The sequence below is a fragment of the Pipistrellus kuhlii genome, unplaced genomic scaffold (assembly GCF_014108245.1).
Source record: "Pipistrellus kuhlii isolate mPipKuh1 unplaced genomic scaffold, mPipKuh1.p scaffold_m20_p_13, whole genome shotgun sequence".
NCBI lineage: Eukaryota > Metazoa > Chordata > Mammalia > Chiroptera > Vespertilionidae > Pipistrellus > Pipistrellus kuhlii.
This window is the reverse complement of record NW_023425438.1, coordinates 25,274,740-25,290,973: the sequence shown is the minus strand read 5'-3', so window position 1 is coordinate 25,290,973 and position 16,234 is coordinate 25,274,740. Positions and strand designations below refer to the sequence as shown.

Genomic DNA, 16,234 nt, shown 5'->3' with positions numbered 1-16,234 from the left:
ATATATTTATATATCCCATTGTTAATGACAATGACATGCCAGGATTCGGACAATGGAATTGGAATCCCGGCCACCTGTATGCACCAGGGTGCCCATGACATGCAAAGGCAGCAATGAGATGTCGCACAAAGACATGGCAGTCGGCAAAAAGCTGGGGGGAGAGGCTCAGGCTCTCGCAGGGACAGGGTGCCAGCCTCCTCCCTGGGGGCGGAGCCTCTCACCTTGGCCTTCTCCTCGGACATCATGTACAGCTCCTGCTCGCTCATCCACGCCTCGGCCTCGGCCGCGTCGAAGTAGTACTGCTGGGCCCTCTGCGCCTCCTCCAGCCGCCGGTGCCGCTTCTCCGTCTCCTCGATGAGCAGGCCCCACAGCTGCCGCAGGTCGGCCAGCCTCTGCCGGATGGCCTCGGCGTTCAGGCTGCTGCTGTCGGTGACGATGCTTTGGCTCCTCTCGAAGATGTCATCGATACGAGGCTGGTGCCCCTGGATTTCCTTCTGGAGGGTCTGTGGGAGCGGGAACACACACAGGTCTGTGAAGCAGCAACAGCATGCTGTCTATGCCAGGCTGTGAGGGCCCAGGGGCAGGCGCCAGCCTTCAGAGCTCTCCCATGCTCCCCCGCCTTCTAATTTGGGGCAGTATTTGTCAGACTGAGGTAACCCGAGCAGAAACGCTCACCTGATTTTTCTTTATCAACAGCTGCACCGTCTGGAGGTTGTGGCCATGGTCCGTGGACGTTGCCAGCGGCATCCTCTCTCCAACCCACAACTGGAGAATTGTAAACAAGCGGTCAGGGCCGTGCAGAGAGGACAAATATCTGACGTGAGCAAGTATGGCAGGGAAGAGCAGGGAGGCGGGCGAGAGGAAGTGTGTCTGATGCTCGGGCACGGGGTGCGCACCGTCTCCCAAACCCTGCCCCATCCTCAATGCCCAGCTCACCGAGTCCTCATGCCTAACTTATTTTTAAAATTTCTGCTCCTGCCCTGGCTGGTGTGCTAAATGGTTAGCGCGTCGGTCTGTGCACTGTAGGGTCTCATGTTTGATTCCCGATCAGGGTACATATGTGGCTTACAGGTTCATCCCTGGCCCCAGCTGAGGCACGTGTGGGAGGCAACCAATTTATGTGTCTTTCTCCCTCTCTCTCTCTCTAAAAAGCAATGGAAAAAATATCCTCAGGTGCGGATTAAACAAAAAAGTACTGTGGTTGAGTATCGACCTAGGAACCAGGAGGTCACAGTTTGATTCCCGGTCAGGGCACATGCCCGGTTGTGGGCTTGATCCCCAGACTGTGGGGCGTTACAGGAGGCTGCCCATCAATGATTCTCTCTCATCACCGATGTTTCTCTCTCTCTTTCCCTCTAGCTTCCTTCCTCTCTGATATCAATTAAAAAAAAAAGAAAAAGAAAAAGGCACTTGAGAATATCTTTATAAAAACCGGACAGAAAAATGGAGCTGCATTTCACGTGAGCAGGGGAAGAACGCTCGGCGAGTACATGACATCCGCCTTAAAGCTCCGCTCCCCGGAGAGACCCCCGGAGAGGCCGGAGCACGGGCTCCGGAGAGGCGGGCCAGGCCGGGTGGCGGACAGGAAAGCCGCGCGCGCGCGTATAGGGGTCCACACTCACGATCTCGTCCTCCACGTCCCTGTTGAACTGGTGGATCTCTTTGGAGGCCAGCAGGTTGTGCTTCCGCTCGCTCAGGGGCGCCAGCAGCTCCAGGAACTTGGTCTGCACGGTGAGGCGCTTGCTGTCCACCTCGTCGGGGCTCTCGCCCTCCTGGCTCAGGGCCTGGGCCTGGCTCTGCAGCTCTTCGATCTCCTTCTTCCGCACCTCCATCTGGTTCTCCAGCATCTGAGGGCGGAGAACAGACCGCCTTTCAGCCAGAGAGGAGGGCAACGCGCACAGTCCTAAAAAGATGTTTGTTTTGGGCACTGGCCAAAATGGAAGGTTGAGGAATATAAATGAATACAGCGGAGAGTCTAAAAAAAAGTGTTTTCTAACGTGAATCAAACTATCCATTGGCATTCCACTCTGTGGGCTGATGTAAAAAATAAAAAAACACCCCTTTCTAGGATTTTGAAATTTGGGGGAACATTTACGTTTCTCCAGGAAATAGACGGGAAAGAAAAGGGAAAACAAAAGAATTAACTATGGGGCAAATTTCTTGCACCCTGAACCACTCGGATAACTGTCATATGTATCTAGATGTTATACAGCAAAGTCTGCCAACATGAACACCTTCCTTCATGTATTTATAAACTTACATTCAGTTCATGCAGAACTGAAAGAAATGAATATTTATTCAACTGTTAAGTGGTGGGAACATCCATCAACTAAAATGATGATGATAAAAAGAGTATTCCCGTGCACAAACACCCAATACTTCTACTGATCCTATTTCTTCCCAGTTGGTTCCGGAAACGTCCCATGATGCCATGGGAGCTACCACCTGACTGGGTTAAAACCCCTCCACACAGAGGGTGGCTGGCTGAGGATGAGTTAGGATCTGGCAGTAACACAGAGACGGTCCACGCAGGCGGCTGCCCTGCCCACTCGCCTGCTGCTTCTTCAGCAGGATGTTGACGCTGGTCAGGTCTTTGCCGTAGTCATCGGACTGGATCTGACTCTCCAGGCCGTGCAGCCACTTGTCCAGGTCTGCGCAGCTCTGGGTGAAGAGCTCAGCCTTGTTCGCGTCAAAGAGCCGCTGGGCCTTCGTCTGGGTGGTGGACTCAAGGACTTCCCACATTTTATGTAAACCGGTGAGTTTCTCCTTCACCACGGCTTCTGTCTCAGGCTTTTCCGAAATAAGCTGCATTCCTTCCTAGAAAACGCAAACCATCGTGGTGATAAATAAACAGTTCGCTAAAGAACGAGTGTCACTGTGAAAAACGAACCTGAGATGGTTTGATTAGTGATTTACACACACACACACACACACACACACACACATCCTCACCCCCCACACGCAGTCTTTCCACAAGAAGTTACTGCTTGATAAACTGACGATGACCCAGCCTGTGCACCGGCTTCCATGAGAGACGAGTAGGGAATGATTCCTGCTCACGGGAACTGTTTCAACCGGGGCAACGGGACATTTCATGCTAATAACCTAAGACTTCACCCCCTCCGCCCCACCCTCACTCCAAAAAGGCCACGACAGGTTGTTTTAACTGTTCTGAGCCTGAAACGATGTAACAAGTGTCAAGGAAGAGAAGGGCACAAAATCTCCCTGGGCTGAAACAATACGTTTTAAATTATTACAGTGACCAGAGCACAGCACTCACACAAGAAAAACAGGGAGGTTTAAAAGTGTGTAATAGCTCTGAATTCTGTGCGATTGGGCTAATCAGTCCTATACGCGGACGAGGGCCGGGACAGCAGGGCCCTGCCCTGGGCCCACAGCCCACGGGGGCGGCAGACGGGGCGCACACGGAACCTGCACACCCCGCTCCGCGGGGAGGCCGGGCCTGCGCACCAGCTGGAGGGTGTCTCTGCTGGGTGCGTGTCAGCACTGGACGTGGGACGACGAGGGACCGTGTCACTTTTGTACGTGGTCACGTGTGACTCGGACGTGCTGGGAAACGTGTTAACGAAAAGGGGCTCATGCCCCACCGTGGAAATGGCAGCTTACCAGACACGGAAACTCACCTTCTCAATTTTGTCAAGCCATTCTTTGTTGGACGCTAGTTCTGCCATAAAGGCTTGATGCTTTAACCATTTACTGTGCAGGTTCCTGGCTTCGTCGTAAGACATGTCCTGGGCTGTGAGCATCTTTTCGTTGATCCAGAGAGACAGCTGGGAAGAGGGAATACGCAACAGGAAGGTTTCAAAGATTGGGAGCACAGACACCAGCCCTCTCTCTGCCTGGAAAGAGTCGCGTTACGTTGTACGAGGCACGCTGTGCATGTTTCCGTGTCGAGACAACGAGCGCGATGTTACTGCTCTGACCTGCCGGACAGGCAGCCCCATGTGCGGAGGCGGGACCGAGCCATGCTCCACACTACGCCTCTCGCCCTGAGTCCAGCAGCCCCAGAGCTGAGCCAGCTGTCCGACTGCTCAGCACTCTCAGCCTTCTCTCTTCCAAACAAACACCTGGGCTACACCACGTTAACTGTCTTTCACTCCACTTGGTAGTTTTTACTCTTTTAATCCTGTTATAAGTAGAAATCCCTCCTCTCTCATCCCTCGCCACTCTTCATGGAGATATTTATGGGAATGCCCAAAAGTATATATAATTAGCTCCTAGTACAGGCAAGGCAGCGATGATGCCCTTTCAGGGATGCCCTCTCCTTCACCCCTTTTTCTACAGCCACTATTTTGCTACAGGGTCTTCTATTCAGACTAAGACCATGTCACCGGACTGGATTCTGAGACCAACATGCCAACGTAGCCCTGGACTTGGGAAGCCTCACAGAGCCTGCCGGCGGCTGACAGATCTGAGAAGGGAGTTCTCTGCTGAGGCCCAGGCCAGGAGTCAGCCTGGGCCCGGGGCCGCCCCGAACACACTTCTCTTGCTGGCACTCATCCCAATTCACCTGCCCCTCACTGCCCGCCTGCACCTGGCCATGCCAGTGTCCTACCTCCTAGCCCACACGCCGTGCGAACCCAGAAAGAGCGTCTGTTTGCCCAGGTGGGAGGCACACAGAGGAATACAGCGTCAGCCCGGAAGCAGAAGCAAACGTCCTCAGGGACTGCACCCCTTCTCCTGCGTGACCAGCAGCTGCCCACTCACACCTGTCCCCACCACAACAGGTCTGCTCTCAGCACCTCCACAACCCTCCCCCGAAGGGATAGAAATGGCATGGAGAGCCCATAGGAACCCTCGCAGGCTCAGGAGCTCCAAGGCCATTCGCAGTACTCTGGGCTGCTGCCGGGAGATGCCCATGCATCTGCCTAAGCAATACAAAGCCAGTTCTTTGGAAACGATGCCAAGGGGAGCAATGGGGGTCATAGGAGGACCCCTGGCTCCGAGGGGGCTGAACTCTGGGCACCACCTCTATCTTTCTCAGGCTGCTCACCCACCACGCGGGAGGGAGCAGGGACTGACAGCAAAAGGTAGGGCCCTGTGATGTCACTTGTTACTGAGGGGAAAACCAGTAAATCCCATAAAGGCCTTTGTAAGCAAGGACCGTAGATCTGTTGTTACACAACAACAAAGACACTAAATTTCCTACCTTAGAAGAATTACCTACTTCCCAGTGAGCTGAGCAGCTAAAATCTGAAATAGTATGGCCATTCAATCTGAGGGGAAAGAGGTTAAAAGAAAACCTAACAGTAACATTTCCCCCTGTATTTTGTGTATACACACACACACACACACACACACACACACACACACACACAGATATTAAACACAATAGAAGGCATTTATCCAATGGGCCAAGGACATGCACGTATTTTTGCTATTCATGACTACCTACCCAAGAGAGGTTAAAAAAGAGCTACATACAATGCAGAGGCTTATAAACAAATCTGCTCTTTGCTGAATGCCACCCTACAGATGAGGCCTCATGCGAGGCAGCACAGTGCTGGGGTCTGTGGCACTTGCTGGTCATCTGCCCTCCTCAGCACTCCGGGATCAGAGCTGCAGCTATTATTTGTGGGCATTTACAAAGGTCACTTGAGAATACAGCCATTCTCTGCAGAAAAAGAACACTGTGCAGACTGGAAAAGGACAGGAGAAAAATGCTATCACCAAATTAAACTAAAAGGGAAGCATGGAGCTTACTATCCCTGTGACACACAGCCCAGTTACACTGTCCTCCTTAAATAAAACACCTCCGTTCTCAGCAACTGGCTTAACATGAGGCTGAAAGACAGAGTGATACACATCACCCCTTTGCTGTGCTTCAAACTCTAAGACTGTTTGCTGTGATTCCACTGGGAGGGACCATCATTTTATCAGTTTACTCCTCCTACACGTTTCTATTTGTGAGTCCACACTATGTAAATGGAAAGCAGGGGCTGGAAACTTCAACTGGGTTTCTCCCAAGGGTTCTTTTGGTCCTCTCAACCACCTGCTCATTTCCGGGCATCACCTTCTCAACTGCAGCCCAGGTTTCACCAGGGGCAGGTCAATGAACTTTACCTCACTGACCTGCCCTTTAAGCAAGAGCCTGGAATCCCATGGACCCCCGTCCTCCCCAAATACGGGCTGAGGTTAAAACAAGTCACTGATGGAGGGAAGCACCAGGGCTGGGCAGGGACTTGCCGTGGGTGGAACACACAGCCCAGGCTGCACACGTCTTCTGGTCCCGCTGACTCCCTCCAACGCGGAGGGCCACCTGCCTTCACTGCAAACCCCACTCATTACTCTCCTCTGGGCACTGTCCCGGGACATGGATGCCTCTTTAACGAGCCGTCTACTTAAATGGATTATTCATGCTCAGCCACTTGCAGAGGCAGGCAGTCTTGTCTTCAGCCTGCCTGGCTCCAGGCAAATTCCCCGGAGACCTAGATTCATCAACGTGGTGCTGCAGGCAGACAAACTCTGAACAGCGTAATTTAGGCACTTTCCTTCTTAAGGTTTAGCTGCTGGAGCACACTGCCAGATCCATAGTAAGACAGCAGTTTAATGGACGTGAAAGGCTGCTGTCTAACACAACTGTTAGCAGAGCTGTATTTCCTTTCACACACAGCCACACATTCACATGGCAGGTGTTTGTGATGATTTGAACCACATACACACACACACACACACACACACACACACACACACACACACACCCAAGGCCCCTACAGCCTCACTTGAATATTCTTTATCCCATTCTTGCCTCTGGGTAATTTAGTCTAAAAATCTAGAGTGGCCCAGGCCACACCACTGCTCTCTGCACCAGAGAAAGACGACGCGGCCCTCAACGCACACGCGTGAGGTCAGCTAGAGGCGTCTCTCCCCGCGCTGCCCCGGCTAACGGCAGTTTTCCAGGTTTGGTTATGCGTGTACTCAGGGAGCACAAAGCAGCATCAGAACCACAGGTTAACACCACATGTTAAAACCCAGAGTTTGAAGTCAGGCTGGTTGCTCTTGGCATATTAGACATCAACTTAAGGAGGCTGAAAGGTAGATATTTTAAGGTCTTAAGTGAATAAGAAACGTGAAATGTATCTTTTAAATCTCTGCTTCTTAACAGGGTAGCCAGTTCCAGTTCCTTCTTCCAGCCCATTGGAAAGACTGGGCATTGCTTTAAACAGTTCAAGTATTAAATGCTTTTAGGCCACAGATTATCCTAGGACATCGCTGTCTGGTATAAATTCTTAGATGATGGAAACATTCTCCATCTGTTCTGTCCAGTGTGGCAGCTACCAGCTCAGTGTGGCGGCTACTGAGCACCCAACATACAGCTGGAAGATGAAGAGCTGCACTCTTCCCTTTATTTCATTTTAATGAACTTAAAATGAAATGGCCACACGTGGCTGGTGTCTACTGCAATGGACAGCACAGCTCTGGCCTGTAATACTCCAGATTACAATAGTCTAGTCGCTCTAAGTGGGCAGTTGTAGTTGGAGAACTGACACGACCATACTGCCCACCTGAAAATCATGTGATATGACTTTCTGGCCTCAGTTTTATTTCTGGTGCTCTTTGGCCACATTGCTGGCTGGCTCTCCCAAGAAACCAGGAAGGGAGAGGGGAGCGGGAGACGTACCTCCTGACAATCTTGCAGGAATTTCTGAAGATCCCTGTTGTCCTTCAGTCTCATCAGAAGCTCACTGGCTGCTTCTCGATTCTTCCTGTGTCTGTTATAATGATAATAAGGACATTATTATTATTATTATTATTATTATTTTAAAATTAGGGAATCTGGAAACACAGACTTCACAATTCAGTCTCTTCCCTGGGTCTCTACGTATGCTGAAAAGTTTGCTTCCAGCTCTCAATTATGCCAAGGAGACAAGACAAACAAGAGGTTTCAGCATCCTCCAAATGGGTGACATGGTGCGAAAGAGAGCAAAGCACCTGTCTAAGCCACACGACAGGCCAAGGACGCAGTCAAATGAGCCGTACAAACCTGGTGCCTCCTAGTCTAGAGCTGGGGGAGGGGACTGAGCTCGCAGGTTTACAAACCCCCATTTTAGGCACCATGAACGTGTCTACGAGGAACCTGTAGCTGGGTGACAGGGCATGTACATGGCTAAAAACACATAGATGGGGAGGTCTGAGTTTTCATTCTGATTCTCAAAGCCATTTCTTGCTTATGTGCCTGGGCAAGGTCTCTCCCACGACCCTGCCAGTCCCCATGACACAGAGCTATGGGGAGGGCGGGACGATGGCCTCTGAGCGATGTGCTGGGCAGACGGAAAGCAGCTATCTGTGCAGGCGGCTGAGATGCTGCTGACTCAAACGCCCTCGAGAGAAGTGCATGTGGCCTAACTGTTTACTAGTGGCGACTGAAATCGCTCATGAAGCGAAACTCAGGAAGGTCTTTCAAAGCTGGGTCATGGATTTAATTATAGGGAAGGATCGTCTATAAAACTTGGCCGTAGTTTCCCACAGTCCTCAGAGCGCTCTTTGTTCGGGGACAAGGTTAAACCTCTGGCTGGATTTCCATCCCTCACCCCGTCACAAGACCCAAAAGCTCCCTCATCACATGAGGCAGATGCTGGGTTAAACTCAGGTTCTTGGGAAAAGCACAGAACCACAGGTGCCCGGGGACTTCCAGCTTTTCCCACGTGAGACGGGGCCCGGCTCTATGGATCCGACACTGGTCCTTGCTCTCCCAGGATTTCCCCGTGGCTGGAATTCCCATCAGAGCCAGGAGGCAGCAGAGCAGGCTGGGACAGCAGACTCTGTCCCACCGTCCCACACACATCTGTTGGGAGCCAGTGTCCTGTTCTAGAACTTTCCCGTTTTAACAAACTCGGTGGGAATGGACAACCTCTCTGGAATGTAAGCATGTGACAACGACGGTGCACTCTGGGAGACCGGCTTCCTGGGAGCCTCAGGATGTTTCTGGGCAGGCAGGGGTCAGACCCACGGTGCGGGTGCTGGCTGAGCTGGTGCCCCTACAGCACCTGGAATCACTTTCAGACCTGGAGGCCTCTGGGACATTAACGTAGAACTAGAATTCAGTTAATACTGGCCTCCGAGCTGACCAACGGCAAGCTCCCCTCCTTCTTTCTCATGCTTACGGACAGGGGAGGGTCCTCTTCCCATTTCTTTCTAAAACCAGAAATCCTAAGGAGGCCGTGGGACCCTGGGAGCCAGGCTCTCCGCCAGGGACAAAAGGGAGGGTAAGCTACACGGAGGCCTCATGAATGTTTGCTCATATCCACCTGTTCCCAACCACCCCTCACAACTACAGAACCGGGAGGCTGCACGGCAGTGCCCGAGCTCACGGGTCCCTGAGGCCACGCCCGCAGGCAGGAATCAGCTCTGTGCGCCTACCTCGGAGGAGCATGGGTATGGTGGTCACAAAAATGAGAGGTTTAACATCAGGGAGAAGGGAATTTTTTATCCTCTAGGTTTCCTCTTGCTCAATCCCTACTTCTCACACTCATTTAAGAGGCATTTGGTGGAGAAAATTTAAAGTGTGGTACGTGTACCCCCAGGGGTACGGGAAGAGTTTGGTGGGGGTACGCGCTGCACCGGAGTTTGGTGGGGATATGCACTGCACTTTGCTTAGCTGCGCCTAATTCTACGTTCTCATGAGTACGAGGGGTACTCAGCGTTACGGAAATTATAGAAGGGGTACACAAATGTCAAAAGTTTGGGAAACACTGCCTATTCTATAGCGGCATCCTCAGAATAAAAATGAAATCAGTGCAGAAGAGTGGGAGGAGCTTTATGAGGAAAGAGTGTTTCCCTTTCTCCTCCAAACTATCGATATAAGAAGTTAATCTGGCCCAGGGTTCCGGGTCTGAGTCCCCAGAGACCCTCTTTGGTATGCTAAGCAGGGGACACCTCAGCCAGTTCCTCCTGCAAACTGTACTGGGAGGCAGAGAAGCCTTGAGGAAGGGCTTGTTTCTCCATCAATCGATCTCACAATAAGCCCTTCAATGCAGCCAATCTGGGACCAGAGAAGATGAGGTGGAACAGAGGACAGTGCCTGGCCAGCCTGAACCTCCCCCTTTAATAACAACAAAGGCAGGGTGAGAATTAGAGGAGTGAAGGTCAAATAGTCCTTTAAGCAGGGAGAAAAACCTTTTAGAACTGCAAACAAAATAAGCAAACAGCTCTTTTAGAACTGCAAATAAACAGAATGGGCACCCAATCAACCAATCACAAAGCTGCCTTGGCAAAGGAGGAAAAGGGTCTTCTCTCTCATCATGGAAAAGAGCCCTCACAGCATTCTGCGAGCCAGTTTTCTAAGGAAGGCCTGACGAGGCTCCTCTGTGGCTCTGCCAGGTACTGGGGACCAGCAAACCCCCTCCACGCTCCTGACAGGCTTGGAGGCGTCTGTGGGCCCAGATGATGTGGGCGTGGCTGGGGAAGGTCTAGGGCCCCATCAGGTGCCGTGCTTGCACCACGGCTGGAAGGGCGTGGCTCATACTCAATGGCCACTCTGCATGACTGCTCTCACAAGTCTCTGGATAAGGATTCGTCTGGTGTCTCAGGCTTTCCTTTCTTTTGTGGAACTTGTGCCTGTCTTACAATGAGAACCACAATTTCAGGCAGCCATTTGCTGCTCGCGGCTTTCCTGTGGTAGGCAGACCAAATTCTGCTAGGTGCGCATACCCCACCCACTGGGAAATTCATACCTACAGTCCCCAGGACTTCTGGCCAGCGACTAAGGTGCCTGAGAGCCCCACGGTGCGGACCCCCTCCTCTGAGAGCCCCCGAACACTGTACCTGTCATCAATAGAGTCCACCTTCTCCTGGATGCGGTCCGAGTTGATGTTCCCATCGCTCACCAGCCTCCGGCCAGTCTCCACAACAGCGTTGATCTTCTCCTCGTTGGCGTCCATGGTGGTCATGAAGTCCTCTTGTTTCTTGATAGCTGCCTCAGCGCCTTCCAAGGTGGTGGGCATTTCGGTGTGGGCCAAAACATATTCCTTATTTACAAAGAGAAAGAAACAGTCACAGGAGAACAAGATGTCATGAACCGCGACTCACTTTCAGCATAACGGGGACACTCCTTCCTGGTCCCACATTTCCCTGCACCACACCTCACCGTGTCTGCTTCGTTACTCACCACACTGGGAAAGAATCCAAAGAACCGGATAAAACTAAAGTTGTAAGTGGGAGGGGAAGAGGGGGAGAAGGAGCTTGACAGGAAAAGGGGCTTGCGAAAGAGCTCCAACAAGAGTGGTGACAACATACCTGTCCCCCAAAGAACCAATTAATCCCTGTCTGCCATATGTACCTTCCTCATCTCTGGGCCACACCTAATGAGGGACTCCATAAGTGACTGAATTTCCCCGAGTAGCTAAATACTCTAAATTTCTCCACAGAGGGAGGGAGGAAAGTAGGCAAAACTTGGTGCATCAGCCACAGGGGTCCTCTGACGTAGCCACGAGGGCAACAGCGACATGGCTTCCAAACCCAGACTTCTACAACAGAGCAACAGCCCTGAGGGCGCTGACCACCCTCGGCTGTTTTCCTTTCTCCAACCTCTGTGGTGTGTGTCATCGGGTGAAGGCCCTGTCTCATCTAGAACTAGGAAGACAGCCATTCATTCAAAAAGAAAGGGCTGACGGAACTGAATGTGATACTATGAGCAAATCCTGTGAGCACAGGGGTCCTCAGCGGCAGCTGAAACCACCGCCCAGCGCGCAGGACAGCGACAGCTCCGCGGGGCTCCGTGCCTGGCCTCCGCGCTGTGCCGGGCGAAATGTCTCCACGCCACCCTCCTCATCTCACACAGGGCATTTAAACCAATCTGCAGGTGGCCAGGCCTGGTCCGGGAGGAGGCAAAAGAGCGAGGCGCGTTACCTGGTTGTTGAGAAAGGCCTCTGCCTGCTTGGTGTCCCTGAGGAACTGCTGGTAGGCGTGGGACTGCGAGAGGAGGCTCTGGCGGTTCTCCCACATCTTGTGCAGCTCGTTCCAGCCGGTGTCCAAGGCCTGCAGCCGCTGCCGCAGGAACATGTACTGGGCGTCGGTCTGCCCCTGGGTGACCATCTCGCCCATGTCCCTCATCTTCTGGTAGTCCTCCTCGTAGTTGTCGATCTCGTTCTTGATGTTCTCGTGCTGGGTGAGCAGCTTCTCGGCCTCGGTCAGGGTGTTGGGCATGTCCTCCGAGGCGATGGCTGTCTGGGTCCTGGAGAGCCAGGACTGGAAGTCGTCCAGGTCCCGCAGGAACTGCTGCAGCTTGCTGGCCTCGCCCAGGGAGGCCTCGCGGTTCTTCAGGGTGGTCTTCATCTCCTCCCACACGTCGCTGATCTCCGCCAGCCGGGACAGGATGGCCTGCGCCTGGTCGGGGTGCTCCGACTCCAGCTTCTCCGCCTCCTTCTGCAGGTCGCTCAGCTTCGCCTCGATGGCCACCAGGTCCCGCTCCATGCCGGTCAGCTTGCGCTGCAGGGCCATCACGCCGGCCAGGTCGTTGCCCAGGTCCTGGGTGGACTCGATCACCTTGGTCTTCTCCCGGATCCAGGACTTGGTTTCGTTGCACTCGAGGTGGTAATTCTGGATGCTCAGGGCCGAGAGGAGGGCGTCCTTCTTCCTGTCGACCAGCTCTCGGAACTGGCTCCACCTGTGGGCGCGGGCGGCAGAGGGCGGCGTGAGGACCATGCTGGCAGCACGTGACTGAACGGCATTAACATTGACGGTCACAGCTGCCCTTTCCCCACCATCTCTGCTCTGACTATGTGCTTTTGGGACAATCGTCTCACTCAGCAGACGGACATCAAATGTTATCCAAACAGCTCAGAGATGCAATATGAGCTGGAAAATGCCTGGCAGGACGAGGGCTCGTGATAGAGTTCCAGCATGAGCCGTGACAACATACCTGACCCCAAGAGCCAATTAACCCCTGTCTGCCGTACACAGCTCACTCATCTCTGAGCCACACCCAAGGAAACCTTTCCCAAACCCAATGCTTGACAGTGACCTTCAGACCCGAGCCCATCCACCACCACAACCTATTCAAAAGTGCTTACTCAGCAGAAAGATCAGACCGACACAAAGGTCTACCTTGATGATCGGGACTTTCATTGGCCAATTATGTCTCAAGCACGCCTAAATCTTGTTCCAGAAATTGTTTTAAGAGGGACAGCACAGGAGCCTCCTGGAGGCCTCACCAAGGCCCTGACTTCTGATGTGGGGAGGGGCAGGCGCCAAGATACTCTGGATGACATCACCCAAAACACACACGTCTTGCAAAATGAGGGTATGTCAAAAGGCAGGTGCCAACGTGGTGACATCAGCAAAAGTTCCTGACAGCAAGGCTCCTCGAGGGACCGCGGCCGCCCCACCCCCCCCCCTTCCCGCCCCCGAGCCCCGCACTGCGGGCCGCAAACTCACCTGGTGTTCAGCTTGTCCTGCTGGGCTTTGATCTCCTTCTCGCTCGGGTGGCCGCTGTGCATCAGCTGCCGTGCGATCTGGTTGACCACCGCGACCCGGGAAGCCTGGTTGTTCATTTCCGGCTCCAGGCTCTCGAACCTGAAAGGCAATCAACCCGAGAGGGTAGTCACTCCTTTGGTGACGACTGGTAGCGCGAGGCCGGCCGGCGCCCCGGCGCCCACCCCTCACCTGTGCTGGATGACCTCCAGGTCCTCCAGCTTCTCCGGGATCTGCATGTTGTCGAGCCACTGCTCCTTCTCGTCAATCCAGAGCTCGCAGGCGTCGGCCTCGCTGAACATCTTGTACAGGGCCAGCGTGTCCTGCAGCGCCTGCTTCCTCAGCCGCGTCAGCTCGGCCACCTCCTTGTAGCGCTCCTCCATGCCGGACAGCCGGCCCCGGACCTCGGGGGACTCGGCGTGCTCGGGCGGGAGGGCGCCGGCCTGCTCGTGCAGCGTGTCGAGGGTGGGCCTGTAGTTGGCGATCTCCTCCGCCACGTCCTTGTGCTTGCGGACCAGGGACTGGGTGGAGTACTCGTCGTGGCCCACGTCGTTGCTGGAGACGATCTTGAGGATGTCCAGCATCCACGCGTCGATGTCGTCGGCGTCCGCCTGGAACTGGTGCAGCAGCAGGGCCTCCTCCAGGCGCTTCTTCCGGATGGCGGAGAGCTGCTCCAGGTGGGCCCACTGCTCCCGGATGTAGACGATCCTCTCCCGGATCTTCTCGGAGCCGAAGTGCTCCTCCGCGATCATGTCCTCGCCCTCCTTGATGGCCTGCTCGAAGTGGCCGCTGCGGCCGCTCATCTCGTCCTCGAAGGCCCGGTGCTTGCTGAGCAGGCGCATGACGCTGGTCAGGTCCTTGCCGTAGTCGTCGGAGGACAGGATCTTCTCCTTCTCCCGTATCCAGCCCTCCTCCTCCGCCATCTCCCAGAAGAACTTCCAGAGGCGGCGGGACTCTTCCAGGCGGGCCCGGCGCTCCGCCGCCAGCTGGCACAGCTCCTGGTAGCAGAACTCCATGTGGGCCACTCGGTCCCGGATCACCTGGGGGTCGCACGGCTTGTAGCCTGTGGAACGCCAAGGAAGGAAGGGGTGTGTGACAAGAGGTTAGCACAGGGTCCTGCTCATCTGCAGGCAGTAAGCTACACCCCTTGTCCTTGCTTCTAGGTTAGCGGGGCTAATGCTATGAGGCCACAGAGCACTTTCTAAGGTCTTGACGGGAACTGGAGAGAGGCAATGGTGAATTAAGAGCTGGTGCACGGCCATATCAAGTGTGCTCTGGCAAAGTCTGGCTGCCAAGCATCAAGCCATTCAAAACCCAGAGCACTTGAGTATTTAAGGAAAAAACATGCCCGTCTGAGAAAAGCAAGACAGAGCTAAAGGGCTCAAATGGCTACCCCACGGACTCTCATGTACCCACGACCGTCCAAGCATGTCAAACCCGTGGCCTGCGACCCGCCGTAACCTCCGAGGCCCCGTCGCCACACAGAGCTTATCTGCTTCTACATCGGTGGGACCCGGGGGACTAGGAGGGAACGTGTGGAACGGTCCCTGCTCACCTTCCCCGTCCGTGGCAAACTTCTGGGCGGAGGCGTTGACACCCCGCACCCGCTCCGCCTGGATGCCGATGTCGGCTTCCACCAGGGCGTGCTTCTGCAGCAGGTCTTCCACGCCGAGCAAGTGTTTGCCGTAGTCTTGAGATAATAATAGCACCTGCGCACGAGAGGTGACAGACAGGACACCAGTGACTACAACCCTGACCTCGGCATCCCGCAACCATCAAGCAAGCCGAGAGCCAGCCGTCCCCATGTTCTTAGGGGAAGACGACGATGGGCAACTACAACGCTCTTCCCACGGCCCCCCTCTGGCCTTGCGGAGTGGGCAGCTAGACAAGGGGCACAGCGCCTGCTGGGGCTCAGGGGTGGGTCCCAGAGAAGAGAGGCCTCACGGGATCAGCTCTGGCCGCCTCGCGGTCCAGTTTTACCTTCATTTCGTCCATCCAGTCCATAATGTAGAGCATTTCCTGGAATATCTTCTGCAGCCCCAGGTTCATCTCGAGGCGCTGCCTCCGGGCCCGGAGCAGCTCCAGCAGGTACTCCCAGAGCCGGATGACGTTGTCTTTCCTCGCCGTGATGCGCTTGATGTCGTGGTAGTTCTCCGCCTCGAGCTCCCTGGCCACGGCCACCACGGCCTGCACACGCTCCTCGTAGGCGGCAATGTCGGTCTCAATGGCCTCATGCTTTTTCGTGGCGGCCTCAACTGCTGGAAGGTCAAACCCAAAGTTGTCCTACAGAGAAAAAGGAATGAAAAAGCCATCTGATTGGGAACAAAGAAACAGAATAGGGGTGGGATCCTGAGCGCAGGTTCGTCTTTGGTGGTCTTAAAGCTAAACACCACCCCCTGAGGTTCTCCCCACAACCCTGGGCTGGTCTCTGCCTTCCCCAGGACCCTTAAAACTCCACGCTTGCTCTCAGATGCTCGGACGCTCCCTGCCCAGAGCAAATCAGCAACGTCTCCATTACAAAGGGGTCCAGCTCGTTTCTAGCACCTGGCTTCACGCGCCGGGAGCAAGTGATCGCGTATGTGGAGCCAAGCAGAGAAGAAGGACATGTGTGTTACTTCATGACCCATCTGACTTGCCTTGAAAGACGAGTTGGTCAAAGATTGAGGAAAAGAGGGAATTTTCTTAAGTTACGTAAACGTGACCAGTTCATACACACTCCCTGGCTCTAAACAAACTGCCTGAGCTGCTTCCAGATCGGTAAAAAGTGGGATAAACAGAGGAGACAGTGTGTTATAAAGTATAA

General features: G+C 54.0%; 1 protein-coding gene across 4 annotated transcripts in view; it reads right to left on the bottom strand.

The window, feature by feature from the left end:
- The window catches only part of SPTBN1 (spectrin beta, non-erythrocytic 1), a 179,511-nt gene that overhangs the window by 20,323 nt on the left and 142,954 nt on the right, over positions 1–16,234 (bottom strand). For all 4 annotated transcript variants that reach the window (XM_036435327.2, XM_045580750.1, XM_036435329.2 and 1 more), the window contains 12 exons: positions 15,412–15,714; positions 14,987–15,140; positions 13,624–14,494; positions 13,396–13,533; positions 11,869–12,625; positions 10,786–10,988; positions 7,643–7,733; positions 3,645–3,791; positions 2,554–2,817; positions 1,623–1,847; positions 676–765; positions 222–503 (listed from right to left, as the gene is read on the bottom strand). In XM_036435327.2, the coding sequence (XP_036291220.1) occupies positions 222–503; positions 676–765; positions 1,623–1,847; positions 2,554–2,817; positions 3,645–3,791; positions 7,643–7,733; positions 10,786–10,988; positions 11,869–12,625; positions 13,396–13,533; positions 13,624–14,494; positions 14,987–15,140; positions 15,412–15,714 (3,525 nt within the window). The remainder of the gene's footprint in view (positions 1–221; positions 504–675; positions 766–1,622; positions 1,848–2,553; positions 2,818–3,644; positions 3,792–7,642; positions 7,734–10,785; positions 10,989–11,868; positions 12,626–13,395; positions 13,534–13,623; positions 14,495–14,986; positions 15,141–15,411; positions 15,715–16,234) is intronic.